The sequence below is a fragment of the Sciurus carolinensis genome, chromosome 6 (genome assembly GCF_902686445.1).
Source record: "Sciurus carolinensis chromosome 6, mSciCar1.2, whole genome shotgun sequence".
Taxonomy (NCBI): domain Eukaryota; kingdom Metazoa; phylum Chordata; class Mammalia; order Rodentia; family Sciuridae; genus Sciurus; species Sciurus carolinensis.
Genome location: NC_062218.1, coordinates 75,717,029 through 75,733,733, shown reverse-complemented (window position 1 = coordinate 75,733,733; position 16,705 = coordinate 75,717,029). Strand labels below are relative to the sequence as shown.

Sequence of the window (16,705 nt, the reverse complement as noted above, 5' to 3'; positions counted from 1 at the left end):
GCTACTTGAAGAAATGTGTTTAGCTTTCTTATGGCACATATCATTCTTCACTCTTTCTGATCAACTGTCAGTAAATATTGAAATACAGAAATAACTGTACTCGTTCCACTTTTGAGAAGCCAAATTTAGCAAATACCATAAAATGAAGCACTAGGAAAGTATGTATAACCATGTTCAAGAGCTATTATTCCCTAATGACCAAACAAGTTTGAATTCACAATGGTTCCTTTCAACTGAAGATTTCAGCATATTACATAAAGTGTCTTGCCTTTATTTTCCAGTAAAATATTCCTTTTCATTGTGATGATGATTAGAACATTACGTACAACCACTTGCAGTCAAAAAGAATATATTATAATCTAAGTAAAGAACTATCTAAAATTGAGCAGTGTACAGATGGTGCCTTCACATAATTAGACCAGAGGCAAAAGGTATCTTCCTGTCAAAAAAGAAATATTCTATTCAAACAATATTCCTTGAGTCTACTGGGAAAACAAGACTCACAGACCATACCTGGACCTCTCGAGACTCCTAGACATGATTGGAGAGCTCACGAGAATGAATTCCATGTGTAACTGCTAGCAGATTTCTTTCCTAGTTAAGTCAGACATACTCCAGGGTGATCTTTTGTCCAGACTAGTATAAAAATTAACTTTGCTGGGGTCGGAACTGCCCAGAAGCAGAAAACCAATGTAATAAGGATGTAGTATCTTACTAAAAAATTTTTTTAATTCTGAGAACTGTTTAAACATTCTGCTTATTTTAAGCAGATTCCATGGGTTAAGAGCATGCTTCCTAAGTTAATTGTTCTTTCATACATTGTAATATAGAGCCATACAATAAATCATCAAGGCAAAGGGCAAAGTGAGTTGAAATCAAAGGATGAATTCTCAACAGTTAGAGGAATCAGAGATACTAATCTTGTGGAAAATGATTCAAAAATTGTTTACACAATGAGTAGCTAGGCCAGAGGACAAAAAAAAAAAAAAATTGACAGAAAAACACTGACGAGCTTATTTACAAAAATTCAAAATGTAGTAAATTTTCAGTCTAAAATCTGTGGTCCAGTAAAACATTTTTTAATTTTTATTTAATGTTTTTAGTTGTAGGGTGACACAAATACCTTTATTCAGTTTTATATGGTGCTGAGAATTGAACCCAGTGCCTCATACATGCTAGGCAAGTAGTCTACCACTGAGCTACAACCCCAGTCCCCCAGTCAAAGAATTTTGACATTATAACTAGGTAAGACACAAAGAATCTCCACATAAACAATATGCTTGAGTTTCCATAAAATGATTTTTAAATGATTACTTCTAAAGAAACACTAGAAGTTGACCACATTGTGGGAGCTGGGGCTGTAGTTCAGTGGTAGAGCACTTGATCAACATGTGAGACACTGGGTTCCATCCTCAGCACCACATAAAAATAAATAAATAAAGGTACTGTGTTCATCTACAACTAAAAATATTAAAAAAAAAAAAAAAAGTTGACCACATTGTGCTTCATCATTTCTTACCTTCCCTGGCTTGAGTTCGAGGCTGATAAAGCATTGTGTTTGACCAGCTGTACAGGTTGTGGTCCCTGACACAGAGAGAAGTTCATCCATCAGGTTCACCCCTTCTTTCTGGAGAACAGTGGCTGTTTTATTAAGTGTAACTCGCCAAAAGACCTGGACATCTTCAAAGGCCCTGTGAACAAAGCGAACCCATGGACAGAGTGTGGCATCCAGTTCATCATCACTGATAATGCTGAAAACGAGTTCTCCCCATGACAGAAAGGTTAAAGCTCAAGGTCTACACAGTATTCTTCAACTACACTCTATTTAGTGAATGAATAAGCATTTATGGAACTATTCTATATCAGGAAAATGAAAGCAAATAGTATTTTTCTGCCTATAATGTAATAGAAATGTGAAAACAAAAATTAAAGAGAACCCCTGACTTAAGTACATACTTCTCACTTATCTTTTAACAAGAATTTCTCTGTGGAACAACACTACTGCTAAAAATGGTTCTTATTACAATAAAGGGCAAAAGATAACCTACAATTTCACAGAACATTTAGGTGCAAAAAGGAAAATGTATGTGTATGTGTACATACCAAATACATTTATGGATGAGAATTCAAAGATGTTACTATATGTTATTAAATGCAAAGAAAATGTTGGTTCTCCAAGTGTCCCTCCAAGTCTAATGGTATGTGGAGTACTCAGAGAATAGTAAACATGATGAAGTAATGACCTACATAATCTGACATCTGTGAAGTACTTTCTGAAGTACGAAACATTTGAGGCAGTCCTACATTATGATCATGAAATAAATGTGTTAAATCCCAGGATCAAAGAACTACAGTGTCTCCACACTGACACAGCCTATTCCATGCAGCCTACTATCAATGTTTCATCCTGTCTCCACTATGGTGTGAATCCCAATTAAACAGTGTATGAACACACGCATACACACACACACACACACACACACACACACACATATGAACACCTGTTTGGCTGCCTTGTGACAACAAGATGCAGTCTTCTCATATCAGCTCCTTCCCCCAGTTCAAGTCCATGCTGGGACTCCTCACTGAATCCTATGATTCCATTATGGAGATCACTTCCTGAAAAGCAAAGTGGAGGGCTGTAATACATTTAAGAATTTATAAGATCTTTAATGCCTCAGGAATTTTGCCAGCTCAGAGAACATAAGTGAAAAATCCCACTAATGAGGGATGGGAGCTCTTCACTAGAAATAAAACATCAAGGTAGGTAACAGTTTGAGAACAGAAGAAAAACACAAAATCCTACTTCCCACCTAACACACACATACTCATCTCTCTGAGGAGACCTTCCTTTCCATTTGATAGTACTTGACATTTTAAAGTCTGTGTATCCCCACAAAATGTAAGTTCTAACCAGCAGCAGCTGTTTTACTTACTGCTGTCTTCCCAGCACCAAGAGGAGGGCTTGGCATGTGGTAAGCATTTAATAAATATTTGTTGAATGAATGAGCTCCATTTAACTGCTCTACCTTCCTAAAACTGGGCTGACCAAAACATAGTTCGTGTTACACCTTCAGTTATGTACCCCAGAACAAAACTGAACTACTAAGAAATTCTGAGCATCTCTGAGCAACATTTAAGATTACAGGAACCTTCAAACTAAAAAGATATAAACATATCTTTTGGAACAAAACCAGACTCCATACTACACTAATCACTTCAAATCCTGTCCGGCACATGACTGGAGCTTCCAGGACTAAAGAAATACCAGTGTATATTTTTAGCAACTTTCTATTTCCCAGTGGTCCTGTTTTGCAAAGTAATCCCAGAAGCAATGACCCTAAAGTAGTCACCTTCAAAAACTGCTTATATCCATCACTTGTAAATCTCACTTTCAAAGTTCCCAGGAGACAGAACTTCTGAAGTTAAAGCCTCGGTTAAGTTAAGGAAACAGAAACCACTTAGCTGTGTTGATTGAGGAGAGCTCGTAGTCAACAGCCCCTGCTCTATTTTCCAGGTCTGAAATGTAAGCAAATGTGGAGTCCACCTCTTATGAACAAGCACATGATGGGCTACAATGGTGCCTTGGTGTGTGGCCTTGGTGTGTGTGGCCTCAGCCAGTCCCCATTCTTACCAACTGATCACTACAGTCACTCCTTGGCTTGGCATCAGGATGTGACTGGTGATATACTACATAATATGACAGTAAGAAGTAGGTATGGTGAGACAGCAATTTCCCAAATATTTGTGTGATTCAGTGTATACCTTATATAAAGAAAATGTTACAGACCTCACAGTTGCCAACTGTGTGGCAAGTTTTTCTCATTGTGTTCATCTGTTTGCCTCATGCATTAGACTTGGAGCATTGGTAGGCATTGGTGTGCCATGCTGCCTGATAAACAGGGAAGCACTTCCTTTCCCCTTGCTACATTACCACTACCCTTAGTCTCCAAAGAGCTCTCTGCCTCCTCCCTATTCACAAAACAGCATCTCCTCATAATCCAGTATATGATAGGTGCTGCTTAAAATAGAAAGGAGTCTCCAGAGACCATTTTGACTAGTCTGGCCTGTGCCAAACTAATTGATAAATATTTGGACTATCAGCCTGATCATATAACTGTAATAAAATATCTATGTCAAACAACAAAATTTCTATGTCAATGAGGAGGATGTTGACTGGTCAATTAATTTTAGTATGAATATGTAGATGGCATTAAGCCAATGTAAACCACTTGTAGAATTGAATTCAAATTTATAATGTTCTTAATATAATGCTCACCACAAAAAAACTGAAGTATTTGATATGATGCACATGCCAACTAGCTGGAATTAATTATTCCACATTGTATTCGTAAGTGACAAAATCACTTTGTACCCTAGAAATATATATATAAATTGCCAAATTATAATAAAAAATTTATAAAAAAGAAACATGAGATAGCCTTGTTGCTACTCCAATTAGTGTAAGATATCAACAAACTGATCTATTCCACTTAAAGAAATATGGAATGATTTCAAAGGTAAATTGCAAATGATCACCAAAAGATTATGTAAAATGCATTAGGATGAAGGAAAGGGAGGGGGAGGGGAAAACTAAAGACAGTGGAATAAATCTGAAATAATTTTCCTATGTACATATATGAATACACCACAGTGAATCTCACCATCATATACATCCACAAGAAATTAATTAAAAAAAAAAACAATTATGGGTAAATGGCAGAAAGATCAATAAAGGGAAGGGAGCAGGGCAGGGGGAGGGAATGGGAGAGAGAGGTACCAGGGTCTTATTAGAACAAGATATATTCCATGTTGGTATAATAATGTCAAAATACATTTTACTATAATGTAAAACTAAAAAAAGAAATGAAAAGTTTAAAATGCATTGGGAACTCAAAAAAACATTTTAAGCAATTTAAAAACATACATATATATATATATGTATATATGCATTTACATACCTACAAACACACATACTAGTAAAATGGCTACATGAACCACATTAGGTCAAAAAGGAGAATAAAAAAGAGTTTAAATTTGTTTCAAAAAAGACACAAAGAATTCCTTGACAAGATCTTCAACTTTAGGACAGACTATGAAAGTGGTTGGTAAATCTAGAATACGGTTTTAAAATGGGATAAGCAATCCTGTGTTTGATTGTTTGTTTTTCTAGAGGAAGAACATGGACTTAAACATTTTCTTTATGTTGTGAAAGTTTAGATTTATAGACTGTGTAACTGGCTCTGATTTACATAACATATGCAATCCATTAAGTTGTAGCCTGCCACTTGAAGATATAGATGCAAAAATTCTCAATAAAACACTGGCAAATTGCACACAAAAACATATTAAAAAGATATGCACCATGATCAAATGGGGTTCATCCCAGCGATGCAAGGTTGATTCAATATATAGAAATCAATAAACGTAATTCATCACATCAATAGACTTAAAGACAAGAATCACATGATTATCTTAATAGATGCAGAAAAAGCATTTGATAAAATACAGATATACTAGAAATAGAAGGAACATACCTAAACATTGCAAAAGTTATATCTGACAAACCCAAGGCCAACATAATTATAAATGGAGAAAACCTGAAAGCATTTCTTCTGTAAACTGGAACAAGACAGGGATGCCCTCTTCTACCACTCCTATTCAACCTAATCCTTGAAACTCTTTCCAGAGCAATTAGGCAAAAAAAAAAAAAAAATTAATGCCAATGACGTGATCCAACACTTAGAAGATTGAAAAAACTCCACCAGAAAACTTCCAGAACTCATAAATGAATTCAGCAAAGTAGCAGGATTCAAAATTAACAAATTTTCATTAACACAAATTAATTGCGTTCCTATATACTATATAATCAGCTGAAAGAAAAATTAGGAAAACTACTCCATTCATGATAACGTTAAAAAAAAAAAAACTTGGGAATCGATTAAAAAAAAGAGATGAAAAACCTCTACAATGAAAATTATAGAACACTAAAGAAAGAAATTTGAAGAAGACCTAAGAAGATGGAAAGATCTCCCATGTTCTCGGATAGGCAGAATTAATATTGTCAAAATGGCCATGCTACCAAAAGTGCTGAATAGGTTTAATGCAATTCCTATTAAAATTCCAATGAGGTTATTCATAGAAATAGAAAAAGCAGTCATAAAATTCATTTGGAAAAACAAGACTCCCAGAATAGCCAAAGCAATCCTTAGTGAGATTAAAGAAAAGCAAGAGGCATCTCAATACCAGACCTTAAATTATGCTATAGAGCTATAGTACCAAAAACACCATGATATTGCCATCATAACAGGCATAAAGACCTATGGAATAGAATATAAAACATAGACAAACCCATATAAATACAGTTATCTCATACTAGACAAAGGCACCAAAAACATACATTGGAAACAAGATAGTCTCTTCAACAAATAGTGCTGGAAAAACTGAAAATCCATATGTAGTAGAATGAAATTTAACCCCTATCTCTCACCCTACACTAAATTCAACTCAAAATGGAGCAAAGACCTAGGTATTAGACCAGAAACCCTACACCTACTAGAAGAAAATGTAGGCCCAACACTCCAACATGTCTGCTTAGGAATTAACTTTGTCAACAACACTCCTAAAGTGCAAGAAGTAAAATTAACAAGACTCCTAAAGTGCAAGATGTAAAATTAAAAATCAATAAATGGGATGGCATCAAACTAAAAAGCTTCTTCACACAAAGGAAATAATCCAAAGTGTGAAGAGAGAACACTGAGATTTCATCTCACTCCAACCAGAACTGCAATTATCAAGAATACAAGTAACAATAATTGTTGGTAAGGATGCAGGGGAAAAGGTTCACTCATACATTGTTGGTATGATGGAAAGATCTAACACTCTGAACTTCTATTCTCCCCCACCGCTTTATTGTGGGTTAGCTTCTACATATAAATTATAAATTAGTGCAACCACTATGAAAAGCATCATGGAGAATCCTCAAAACACTAGGACAGAACCACTGTTTGACCCAGTTATTCCACTCCTCAGTATAAATCAAAATCAGCATATGATAGTGATGCAGCCACATCAATGTTTAAAGCTGCACAATTCACAATAGCTAAGCTATGGAACCAACCTAGGTGCCCTTCATCAGATGAATGGATAAAGAAACCGTGGTGTACAGACACAATGGAGTATTACTGAGTCATAAATAAAAGTGTGTTTATGACATTTGCTGGTAAATGGATGGATCTGGAGACTCATGCTAAGTGAAATAAGCCAATCTCCCCAAAAAACAAAGGGTGAATGTTCTCTCTGATATGTGGAAGCTAACCACAATAAAGCAGTGGGGGAGAATAGAAGTTCAGAGTGTTAGACAAAGGGGATGCAAGGGAAGGGAGGGAGGATAGGAATGGGAAAGATAGTGCAATGCATGTGATATAACTTTGTACAAATGTGAATACAATGCTGAATCTCAACATCGTGTACATCCACAAGACTGGGATCCCAATTAGAATTAAGACATAGTCCATGCATATATAATTTCATCAAAAATGGTTTATACTGTCATGTATAATTTAAAAAAAAACAATAAAAAATTAACCGTAGTTATTCAAGTAATTCACCCTCTTAAGCTAAATTTAAGATAGATTGATCTTTATACAACTTCTGGGCCAAAAAAGTACATGTATTACCCCCATCACTTCAAAGATACCTGCAATAATAATCATGGCAAAAGCTGCAAATCCAGTGGCATCCTTTCCCTTCACAATCTGTGCTCCCCCTTGAGGGTCTGTGAGGAACACAAAGAAGATTTCCTGCCCTTCAGGCTCATCATCATCCAAAATTGGAACAGATACTTTATGTTCTTTTTCTCCATCCAGAAACATAAGGACAAGACTTTGTTCTTCAAAGTCTTCTTCTTCAACTGCCCATGTTCGATTGGAGGTTTCATAGATATCCCGAAAGGGCAACCCATCTGGTTGCTTCTGAGCACATCTCTCACCAAAAGTTTTAACTGTTATGCTGACGTTGCCTTCAAACCCACCAGTTCTTTGGATAAGAATTTCCACTGTATTGAACGTGCCATTCTTCATCTCCTCTTCAACATAAACAATGGGAGGTCCAAGACTAAATGTTCCACGAATGGAAATACTGGCAGTTACAGTGGTCATGTCAGGCTTCTCAGGCATGGTAAATGAACCATGAAGGGTGACAAGGTCCTCAGGGGTGGTAGACATACCAGTTGCCTCAGTAATAATGGCAGCTATCTCAGTGGTCTGAGGAATGGCTGTTAACTTGCTTGTGCCAGGATGTGTGGTCCAGTCAGTTTCGATAGGAATGAGAGTGGAATCAACTGCTACAGCCACAGTTGTTGTGGGGACAGAAACATCCATGCCTGGCAGGTCATCATCATCCAAGATTGTGACCACTGCAATACTGAAATCTAGATTCAGGCGTGGTCTCCAATTAGCATCAAACTTTTGCAATCCCCAAATTTCTACTGAAGTAAGATTAACATAAAACATCTCTTCCATCTCATGAAGCTGGTCATTCATAATGGTTATTTCAAAGTCCACTTCAGTTTGGAATTTTTGAAAAAACATTTCCCCATTCTCTGTAGGCTCAAAGTCTTCCAGTGGCTTTGCACTTCCCCCAGTTGTCTCATAGGAAACTTTAATAAGATTGCTGTGAAATCCAAACAGTCTTTGCACATGTAATCTGACCATCTGTGTATCTTCTGAAATTGTGATATTTCTTGAACTTGGGGAAAACTGGAAGACTCCCATAGGTTCAATTTCAGCAATGGTGAAACCTGATCTGGAAAAAATTAAACCATGAGAATTGATTAAAATAGGACTACCACACTCTAGAGAGTCTTCTTTTGTATGTTTATGTTGCTGCTCATGAGGGAAGTACCTTATAAATGACATGGCCTCACTGATTGCATACCGTACTTACTTATTAATAAGTAAGAGCACAAGAAATGAATAAGCAGGAGCCACAGTGGTAGAGACAGGACCTAAGCAGTCTTGGCTAAATGAAGAGCTCTTAGGTCTCTGCTTTGTTTCTCCATCATCCTGGAGCCACTAAGAAGGGATCTGAAGCATCAGACTCTCTTAAGATAAATAAAAGAGAACCAAAACCTCTATGATGCTCTAGACATCAAATAGGGTTCTTGTCTACCACATAGGAATATTTTACTAGTACTAGAAACAAAATTCTTATCTCCTCCAGTTATCAGTAATGGGACTATTCTCTTATGCAAATGTAGCTAAAACTCTATATAAATTGGAAGAAACATCCATGCTTTAAAATTTTATCCTTTTCTTATGATTTTTTATTATGAATTAATAACTATATCAAAAATTGTAATTGGTGGTCCATCAGTCTAATTCTGACAATAGATATTTTCTTTGACTAACAGAGTTTATTAACATGTAAATAAATTGTATGTAAATTTAAATGTCTTTAAGGAAGACACCCCAGGTCCTATCCCTCTATATTGTCAAGCACCTATCACTCAGCACATAAAATAGCTGTGGAGCTCAGCCTGTGACAAGACATTCAGGGTCCAAATTATGGCCAAAACACTGAGCTGTGTGACACTAGGTTTATTACCTTATGTATAAATCATTCTTCATTTATAAAATGGGACAAATAATCATATCTATTTGATATAGTTGCTATTTGGAAGAATAAAGAATGGATGTGTGTATACACAGCTTAAAACAATGCCTGATTTAGGGTAAGCACTATAAAACTGGAAGTTATTATTGGTGTTGTTAAAGGTATTTGAATTTATGACCTCTGAATATATCCTCTGGACAAGCATTTCTTTTCAAACAGCATATGTATAATGTGTAATCTAAAGCCATGTTTGACTTCAATGACAGATACCCTCCCACATAAGCATGCATGCATCCATAGTAGTTTTGTGCACATATTTTCCTCAGTTCACAAACAAGCAAACTGAGGAACAGAAAGACCCAGCAACTTTCCCAAAGCCACATAGCAAATCAGTGACAGAGTCAGGACTAAATTCATAAGTGTGGCTTTCAGGTCTGCCTTCTGCTGTTCTAGCCAAGCCTATCTCAGGCATGAGAAATAAACTGCTTTTAGGCAGGACATATTTAATTGCAAATATACTGAGTTCCAATGGATAGTTATTATAGATACATAGCAAAATGAAATAAAATTAAAATCAAGGAAGTACTCTTAAATAAACAACATTATTATACTACTGTGATGCTTTATTCCTATTTGTCATCACTTGAGGAAATCAGGTATCCTCGGTTTGCAGAAGACAGTTCTCTTTAAAAAAAATGCATATTCACCACCACAATGCCTACTGAGGCTGTAACCCCCAGTCAGAGGTCATGATGAGCTCTGCTAGGAGGGCAGAGGTGGTGACTACCGAGACCCAGCCTCCTGGCAGATGTCTTTGGCAGGCAGACCATAAGTTGCTTTAGAGTTTCCATCTTCTTGAAGGACAGTGACCCCTGTGGTTTCTTCTGTTTTGACTGATACCCCAGATCGCTCCTCAGAGAATTTCTGGGTTGAGAAACAGGTTGGTCTTACCGGAGTTGGGCTCCACCAGGAGCACTGCTCCGCACTCCTGACAGGTGAATGACGAAGGCCTCCAGCCTGCCGGGGCTGGGGAAGGTCCACAGCAAGACTCCTTTCCTTCGTTCCCCATGGGAAAATGAAAGGCTCCCTGAAAGGAACGGGAAAAGCGAAGCAGCTCACTCCTTGGTTCTTAAGTTGGAATTCGACTCTTCAACATGTAGGGAAATATTGTTTTTTCCAAAATTTTGGTACAGTCCACAAAAGATAAATCGTTAAAAATTTGAGGAGGGAGAGGTACACAAACTTGTAGAAAGTTTAGAAAACTACCCCCTAAACAAATAAACCTAACTTTCCTGTCTAAGAGTCCTCCTCTCACTCTTTTTTTTTTTTTCCCTGACTTAATTGCCAAATCCAGTAGTAAGAGAATAGCGTTAGGCAAGTGTTGGTGTCAAGAGTCAGGCATTGGTTTGAATTCTGACCCCAGCATATTTTCAAAATGTGTCTTGAAGTCGTTTAGGAAGAAATATCACAATGTATGTATGTTACTTTAGATTACCTCAGAAAAAAACATGTTACAGATATGATAGAATTTGACAATTGTTAAATCTAGTCAGTGAGTTTGTGGGAGTTCGTTATATTTTATTTTTCATTTGTGTTGACAAATTTATTATAAAAAAGCTCAAAATACTAATCAAACCTATTTAAGGATATAGATCTATTATTTGGGAGCTCCTATAATTTGAATTCAATCAAGTTTTTATAAATTTACTAAGACTTTTGAAGATTAATTTCACATGTAAGCACAGTAACACATACGTGCGTAAAGAACAATGTATGCACACATAAATATTTTTAAACCTTCTAAGTTGTCACCAGTACATAAATAAATTATATGGTGCTGTGCATATCACCCAAATTGACAGAAAGGGTAGGGGTGGAACAAATAAGTGTTACTGCAGAAAAATTTTAAAAAGATGATGAAACAGCTTTAATTTAGGGGATGTGCTAAAAGGAAAATAAAGCAGAGAAAGTGTCTGTTACATCAGAACGAGAGTACCTGTCCAGGGCTATGGACACCCCAGCACCCCAGGCACCTCTAACGCCATGGTGGTTCTCTATCAAGGCAGTGCTAACGCCATGGTGGCTTTCAATCAAGCATCTAAATTCACTCTGTATCCACTGATATGCCTGTCGGAATGCAAGCTGGCATGACAATATTGTCCTGTTCACTGTCCCAGGCTCTCACACTCTTCTATAGGATTTCAGGTTTTCATACCATTTCTTGGCTGAGACCTTGAGAAAATGAGAATCTTTCCATCTTTACTGAGAGACTATGGATCTCAGTCCTTATACAGGATTCACTACATTTATGACCGATGGTATGTGGCATTCACCTGGTGACCAGGAGGACACTCTAAATAAAGGAGGGGAAGAAGGGGAAGCATGAAGATTCTGCGTCCACTGAGGACTCCTTTATAACTGCTACCACAAGGATCTGCAGTGGGCTCTGTGAGACATGGTAGAGGTCAAACCATTTAACACTTGCATCTTACTCAAAAAGCTAACAGTGTAATATTTAAAATACAGTATGCAAAGTAACTATAGTTGTGCTGTCAGAAATATTCAGATGGATAGGTAAATCGATGCAAAGTTGCATTTTTTTATTACTGTATGGGTCAAGTAAGATATTTAGAACTACTTTAAACAAACTCTTTGTGTATTGACAAAGTAGTCTGCTTAGTAACCACTGTTTTAAAATAAGGTATAAAGTCTTCAGTGTGTCTCAAAAAAGTTTCTCTCTTCCTCATCAATCTGCTTTCACCACCCTAATCACTTACATATGGGAGCAAGGTACTAGGAAGCTAACAGTGTAGTGTCCACAGGAAGGATAACCCGAGAACGTGGTCACTTACACACCTGCCTCACCTTAGAAACACTACAACTCACCCAGTGTTGGGGTCATGTTGCCAACAGTGATAGATTCAGGGATTTCTACTCCAGGAGCATATCCCGTGGTCCAAGCTACTGAGAGATCACCATATGTGCCTGTCCTAGAAATCATAACTTGGCTTGTGCCCGCAGTAATGTCCAAGAGTTGAAAAGCAGTGGATTCAAATCCAACCTGAGGAAAACAAGTATATAGTATTTCATATTTCTCTATAAAGTTTCTGGGGTTTTGAAGAGTGAGTTAAATGTCAACTTTCCTTTTTGTATATACTTCCTTGTCTCACAATATATTCAGTTAAAGAAAAAAGGTTTAAGAACTGACATATCATACTTAACATTTATTCTACTTCATAATTCAGATTATAATCTATAGCTTTCTCTTTTTTATTAAATGTAATCCCTTGAATGGACAATATTCAAAAAAAAAATATAAATGTAACCATAGTTAAATGAAAGCAAAAAAACCTTTAAATGGCATTTTAATACAAGAACCTGATTTCTCTAGAACTGAAATCTAACCTTTTTCTAAGCTATAACAACACATTTCTTCATTTAGAAAATGAGCACTATGGACTGGATATTCTATTAAGGTTTCCAATCTTTGATTCAACTTATTATCATTTTGTGAAGATCAGAAAACTTTTTCACAAGCATCAAATCCCAGGGTATGTGATTTCTGGATGAAATAAGTTCTGGTCAATGAGTTAGAATAAAACTAGATTCCTGGCTTCATGCTGTGATTCAGACAGTTCAGATTACCTCTTTGAGTTTAAACAGCTATAAATTTGGGATACCATTTGATCAATGGTTACATAGTAAGAATTATTCTCCCCTCTTAAAATTAGAATGAAGAATAACAGAAAAGCGTGTGAGGATGCCATAGGATAGCTTCTGGAACCACAGAGGAGAAAACAACAGTGACAACTTCAACTTGACAGCAGTCTAGAGTCTCTGTCACTGTGAGATTTTTGCTTAGCAACTGTCAAGAGCTTTGAGCAAGATCATGCTTGCTCCGTGGTCAGAGGACCATATGAACATATCCTAATCACATCACAAACACACACACCATGTAAATACTGGCAGGAGTACAGAGGTTACATTGCACACATGACTTGTCCTTTGGGGTGCTAAAGTATTGTGATGACAGGCATGGAAAAGGAGTAGGAGATATTTAGCTTCTCCAAATGAATGGTATGGAATGAAAGGAATCTAATTTGTAATAACCAGTGAGAAAAAACAAAAAACAAAGTTTCAGAGACTTTCCGTAAATTCAGTAAAGGAATCTAATTTGTAATAACCAGTGAGAAAAAAAAAAAAGTTTCAGAGACTTTCAGTAAATTCTATTCCCTCATTTATTCTTGAACAAAAGGAAACAAACATGTTCCTTTCAGTAATTTTTAATGCTGGTGATTCTACTTCAGGGGACAGAGCAAATGCACTCACTATGAAGAAGATACCCAGGAAAGAGTAGCTAAAGAGTATTCTGTAATGGCCAGAGACTGTATCTGCCCATTCAACCACAGAGATTCCACATCAGCATCTCCGGCCAGGCTTGTCATTTGAGCTCCCATCTGAAGGAGTTTGAATTATACTTCATAACATCTTCAAAGATACATCATGTTGCCAGAGCCAGACAGCAGACCTAGCTTTGTCTTATATAAACAGAATCAGTCTAAAAGGAAAGTAAAGCTTTTGTTCTCCTTTGAATTTGGAAATGATTGGGAAATGATCTTTCCTACAATGAACTTGAAGAAGTCAGATACTTGGGTGCAACTATGTCACAGAAAGACTCCCAGCATTTATCTATGTCAGTACAAACTTGCACAGAAAACCAAAGCCCAAATGGCAAAAACAAATACGTACACTGCCAGTAAATGAAAAGATCTGAAATATTCACTAATATTTCATTCTAATTTTAATTATTTAGTATAAATAACTCAATAGAGACAGACATCATTACCCTATGTACATGTATGATTACATGAATAGTGTAAGTCTACATTGTGTACAACCATAGAAATGAAAAATTGTACCCGATTTGTATACAATGAATCAAAATGAAGTCTGTAAAAATAAAAAGAATTCAAAAAGAAAATATTTGATATCAAGAAATACTTGGGCATTTTAACTTAAGGTGACTGTTAGGTTTTAAATTCCATAACTTACATTCAAATTCTACAAGATAAAAACTTTCTAGAACCCTAAAAAAGGAAACATATTTCCTAACTAATATTGAAAGTTGACAAATTACTTTTATATGATGTACATTATGTCAGTTTTGGATATTCACAGGATTATTCAGGTTGAAGAAAATAGTTGATTTTTAAGAAATTTTTAGGAACTTGGTCCTTCCTATAAAGCTGCCCTCTGCTGGTTGGCTGCAGTACCACACCAAGGCCAATTACCTGAGAATTGGCAGCTTCTTCAGGGACTGGAAGCACAGCGGATTTTGCTTCATGAAGAATTGTTGGCATTCCATAGAAATTTCCACTGAGGAGCATCACAGTCACCAGCTGCAAGGTGAAATTGGAACCCAGTGACAGAAAGACCTAGAAACCAACATCATCAATTATGTTTTTTAATGATTAAGAAATGATTCTGGGAGTGAGATAGTAAACCTTTAGCACACTGCCTGAGGTTCCCTTAGTAGCAGTTTCATTGTTGCGTGCCCCCTAGTCTTAAAACAAACCACCACCATTTAGTGTGAGGTGAGATGAGGAGTGGTCATTGTGTAGTATAAAAACTTGCAGACTTTCCATGTGTACTCAAATAGTCTCAAAAAGGCAGTATTGGTAAAGAAACCATGTATCAAAGGAGTAAAAAGAACAGACTATTGGACAGTATCAGGTCCTGAAACCCACCAAAACCCAGTTTCTTCCTCTTCATTAAGTCATAACTAATTGATGATATTTACTGAAAACAGACACTAAATTAGGTATCTTGATTATTTGAATGTTATATAAATAAAAATTACTAACACCATGGTATTAAATTACCAATGAACAAAATTTTTAAATCTAACAAAACAGGGAATGTTCTGAACTAAAACACTAAAAGTATTTTTGAAACTTATAACACAATTTTACATAGAAACATTGTTATTGGTAATCCCCCAAGTTGTCCCATAACCTGAACTATTCCTAAAAATTCTGTATCCTTGTTGAATATAAAAGCATCTACTTCCAGGAGTCTCTTTGTCTTTCAAATGCAAGGAACTTAAACATGTGTCACTTTCACAAGTATAGGAAGCATACACCATAGCAGTTTCAAATCATGTGCAACCTGAGGGCAACAGATGTTTCATTCTTTCCAAATGATATTTACTGAGCCAGGGGGAGAGCTCTACCACTTGCCTAATATTTGTAAGGTTGTGGATTTAATGACCAGCACTGTGAAAAGAAATTACATCACTGAACATATAATTTTAGTTCAAGTGCTAAGGAAACAATAGTATCAAACTTGATTTCATGTATACTCCACCTTTCCTATAAAAATGCCCCTTCCCCTTGCAGGGCACTGGCTGGGCAGTGAGTGATAACTTATTCCCATTTCCTAAAGAATGAAGGGCTAGGTGTCATCATAAGTACTGAGTCCCTGATGCCTTCCTGCTTAGCTCTCTGTTCATGGGCCCATCCCAGACTTGTGTGATGCAGCAGATCTTCAAGGTAAAGGAATTAAACATTAAAATTGAACCTCAGTCACAGCAGATTTGAGGAAAAGCTGATCTCCCTACAGAAGAATGGTTAGATTAGTTTGAATAGGAACTTGAAAGTTTTAGGAGCATGCCCTTCCATATCCCTGATCCAAGACTGCCTCATCAATGCTATTTTATATATTGCTCATTATTCTTGATGCCATTTGGGCACAAGCAGAAAGAATTTACAGACTCATGATAACCTGTGTGTATCTCCAACACTGAGCACCCACATACTTTTTAAATTGGTTGTTAATGAGCCTCTTTTACACTGGACAGAAGGACTAGGGCAACAGGAATTGTGTCTCAATCATCTTTGTATCTGCTGAGCTTCTCACAAAGTCTGGCACGCAGATGAGTGCTCAAAAAATGACCCAACCACAAAGGTAAAGCTCGTCCTTTGTTCTCACTTAAGCCTCTTTAAACCTAGTTTTTTTCTTTAGTGTACCAGTGTTTCCTGCTGTCAGAGTGTGCTGCATCCAAGAACCCAGTTGTTAGTCAGGTGTGGTA

At 36.6% G+C, this 16,705-nt stretch overlaps 1 protein-coding gene across 1 annotated transcript in view; it reads right to left on the bottom strand.

Moving 5' to 3' along the window:
* Adgrv1 (adhesion G protein-coupled receptor V1) overlaps window positions 1–16,705 on the bottom strand; it is a 583,921-nt gene that overhangs the window by 323,495 nt on the left and 243,721 nt on the right. The window contains exons 71-76 of the mRNA XM_047556631.1: window positions 14,907–15,050; window positions 12,502–12,676; window positions 10,567–10,702; window positions 7,700–8,805; window positions 2,502–2,619; window positions 1,520–1,691 (exon numbers count right to left, since the gene is read on the bottom strand). Of these exons, the coding sequence (XP_047412587.1) occupies window positions 1,520–1,691; window positions 2,502–2,619; window positions 7,700–8,805; window positions 10,567–10,702; window positions 12,502–12,676; window positions 14,907–15,050 (1,851 nt within the window). The remainder of the gene's footprint in view (window positions 1–1,519; window positions 1,692–2,501; window positions 2,620–7,699; window positions 8,806–10,566; window positions 10,703–12,501; window positions 12,677–14,906; window positions 15,051–16,705) is intronic.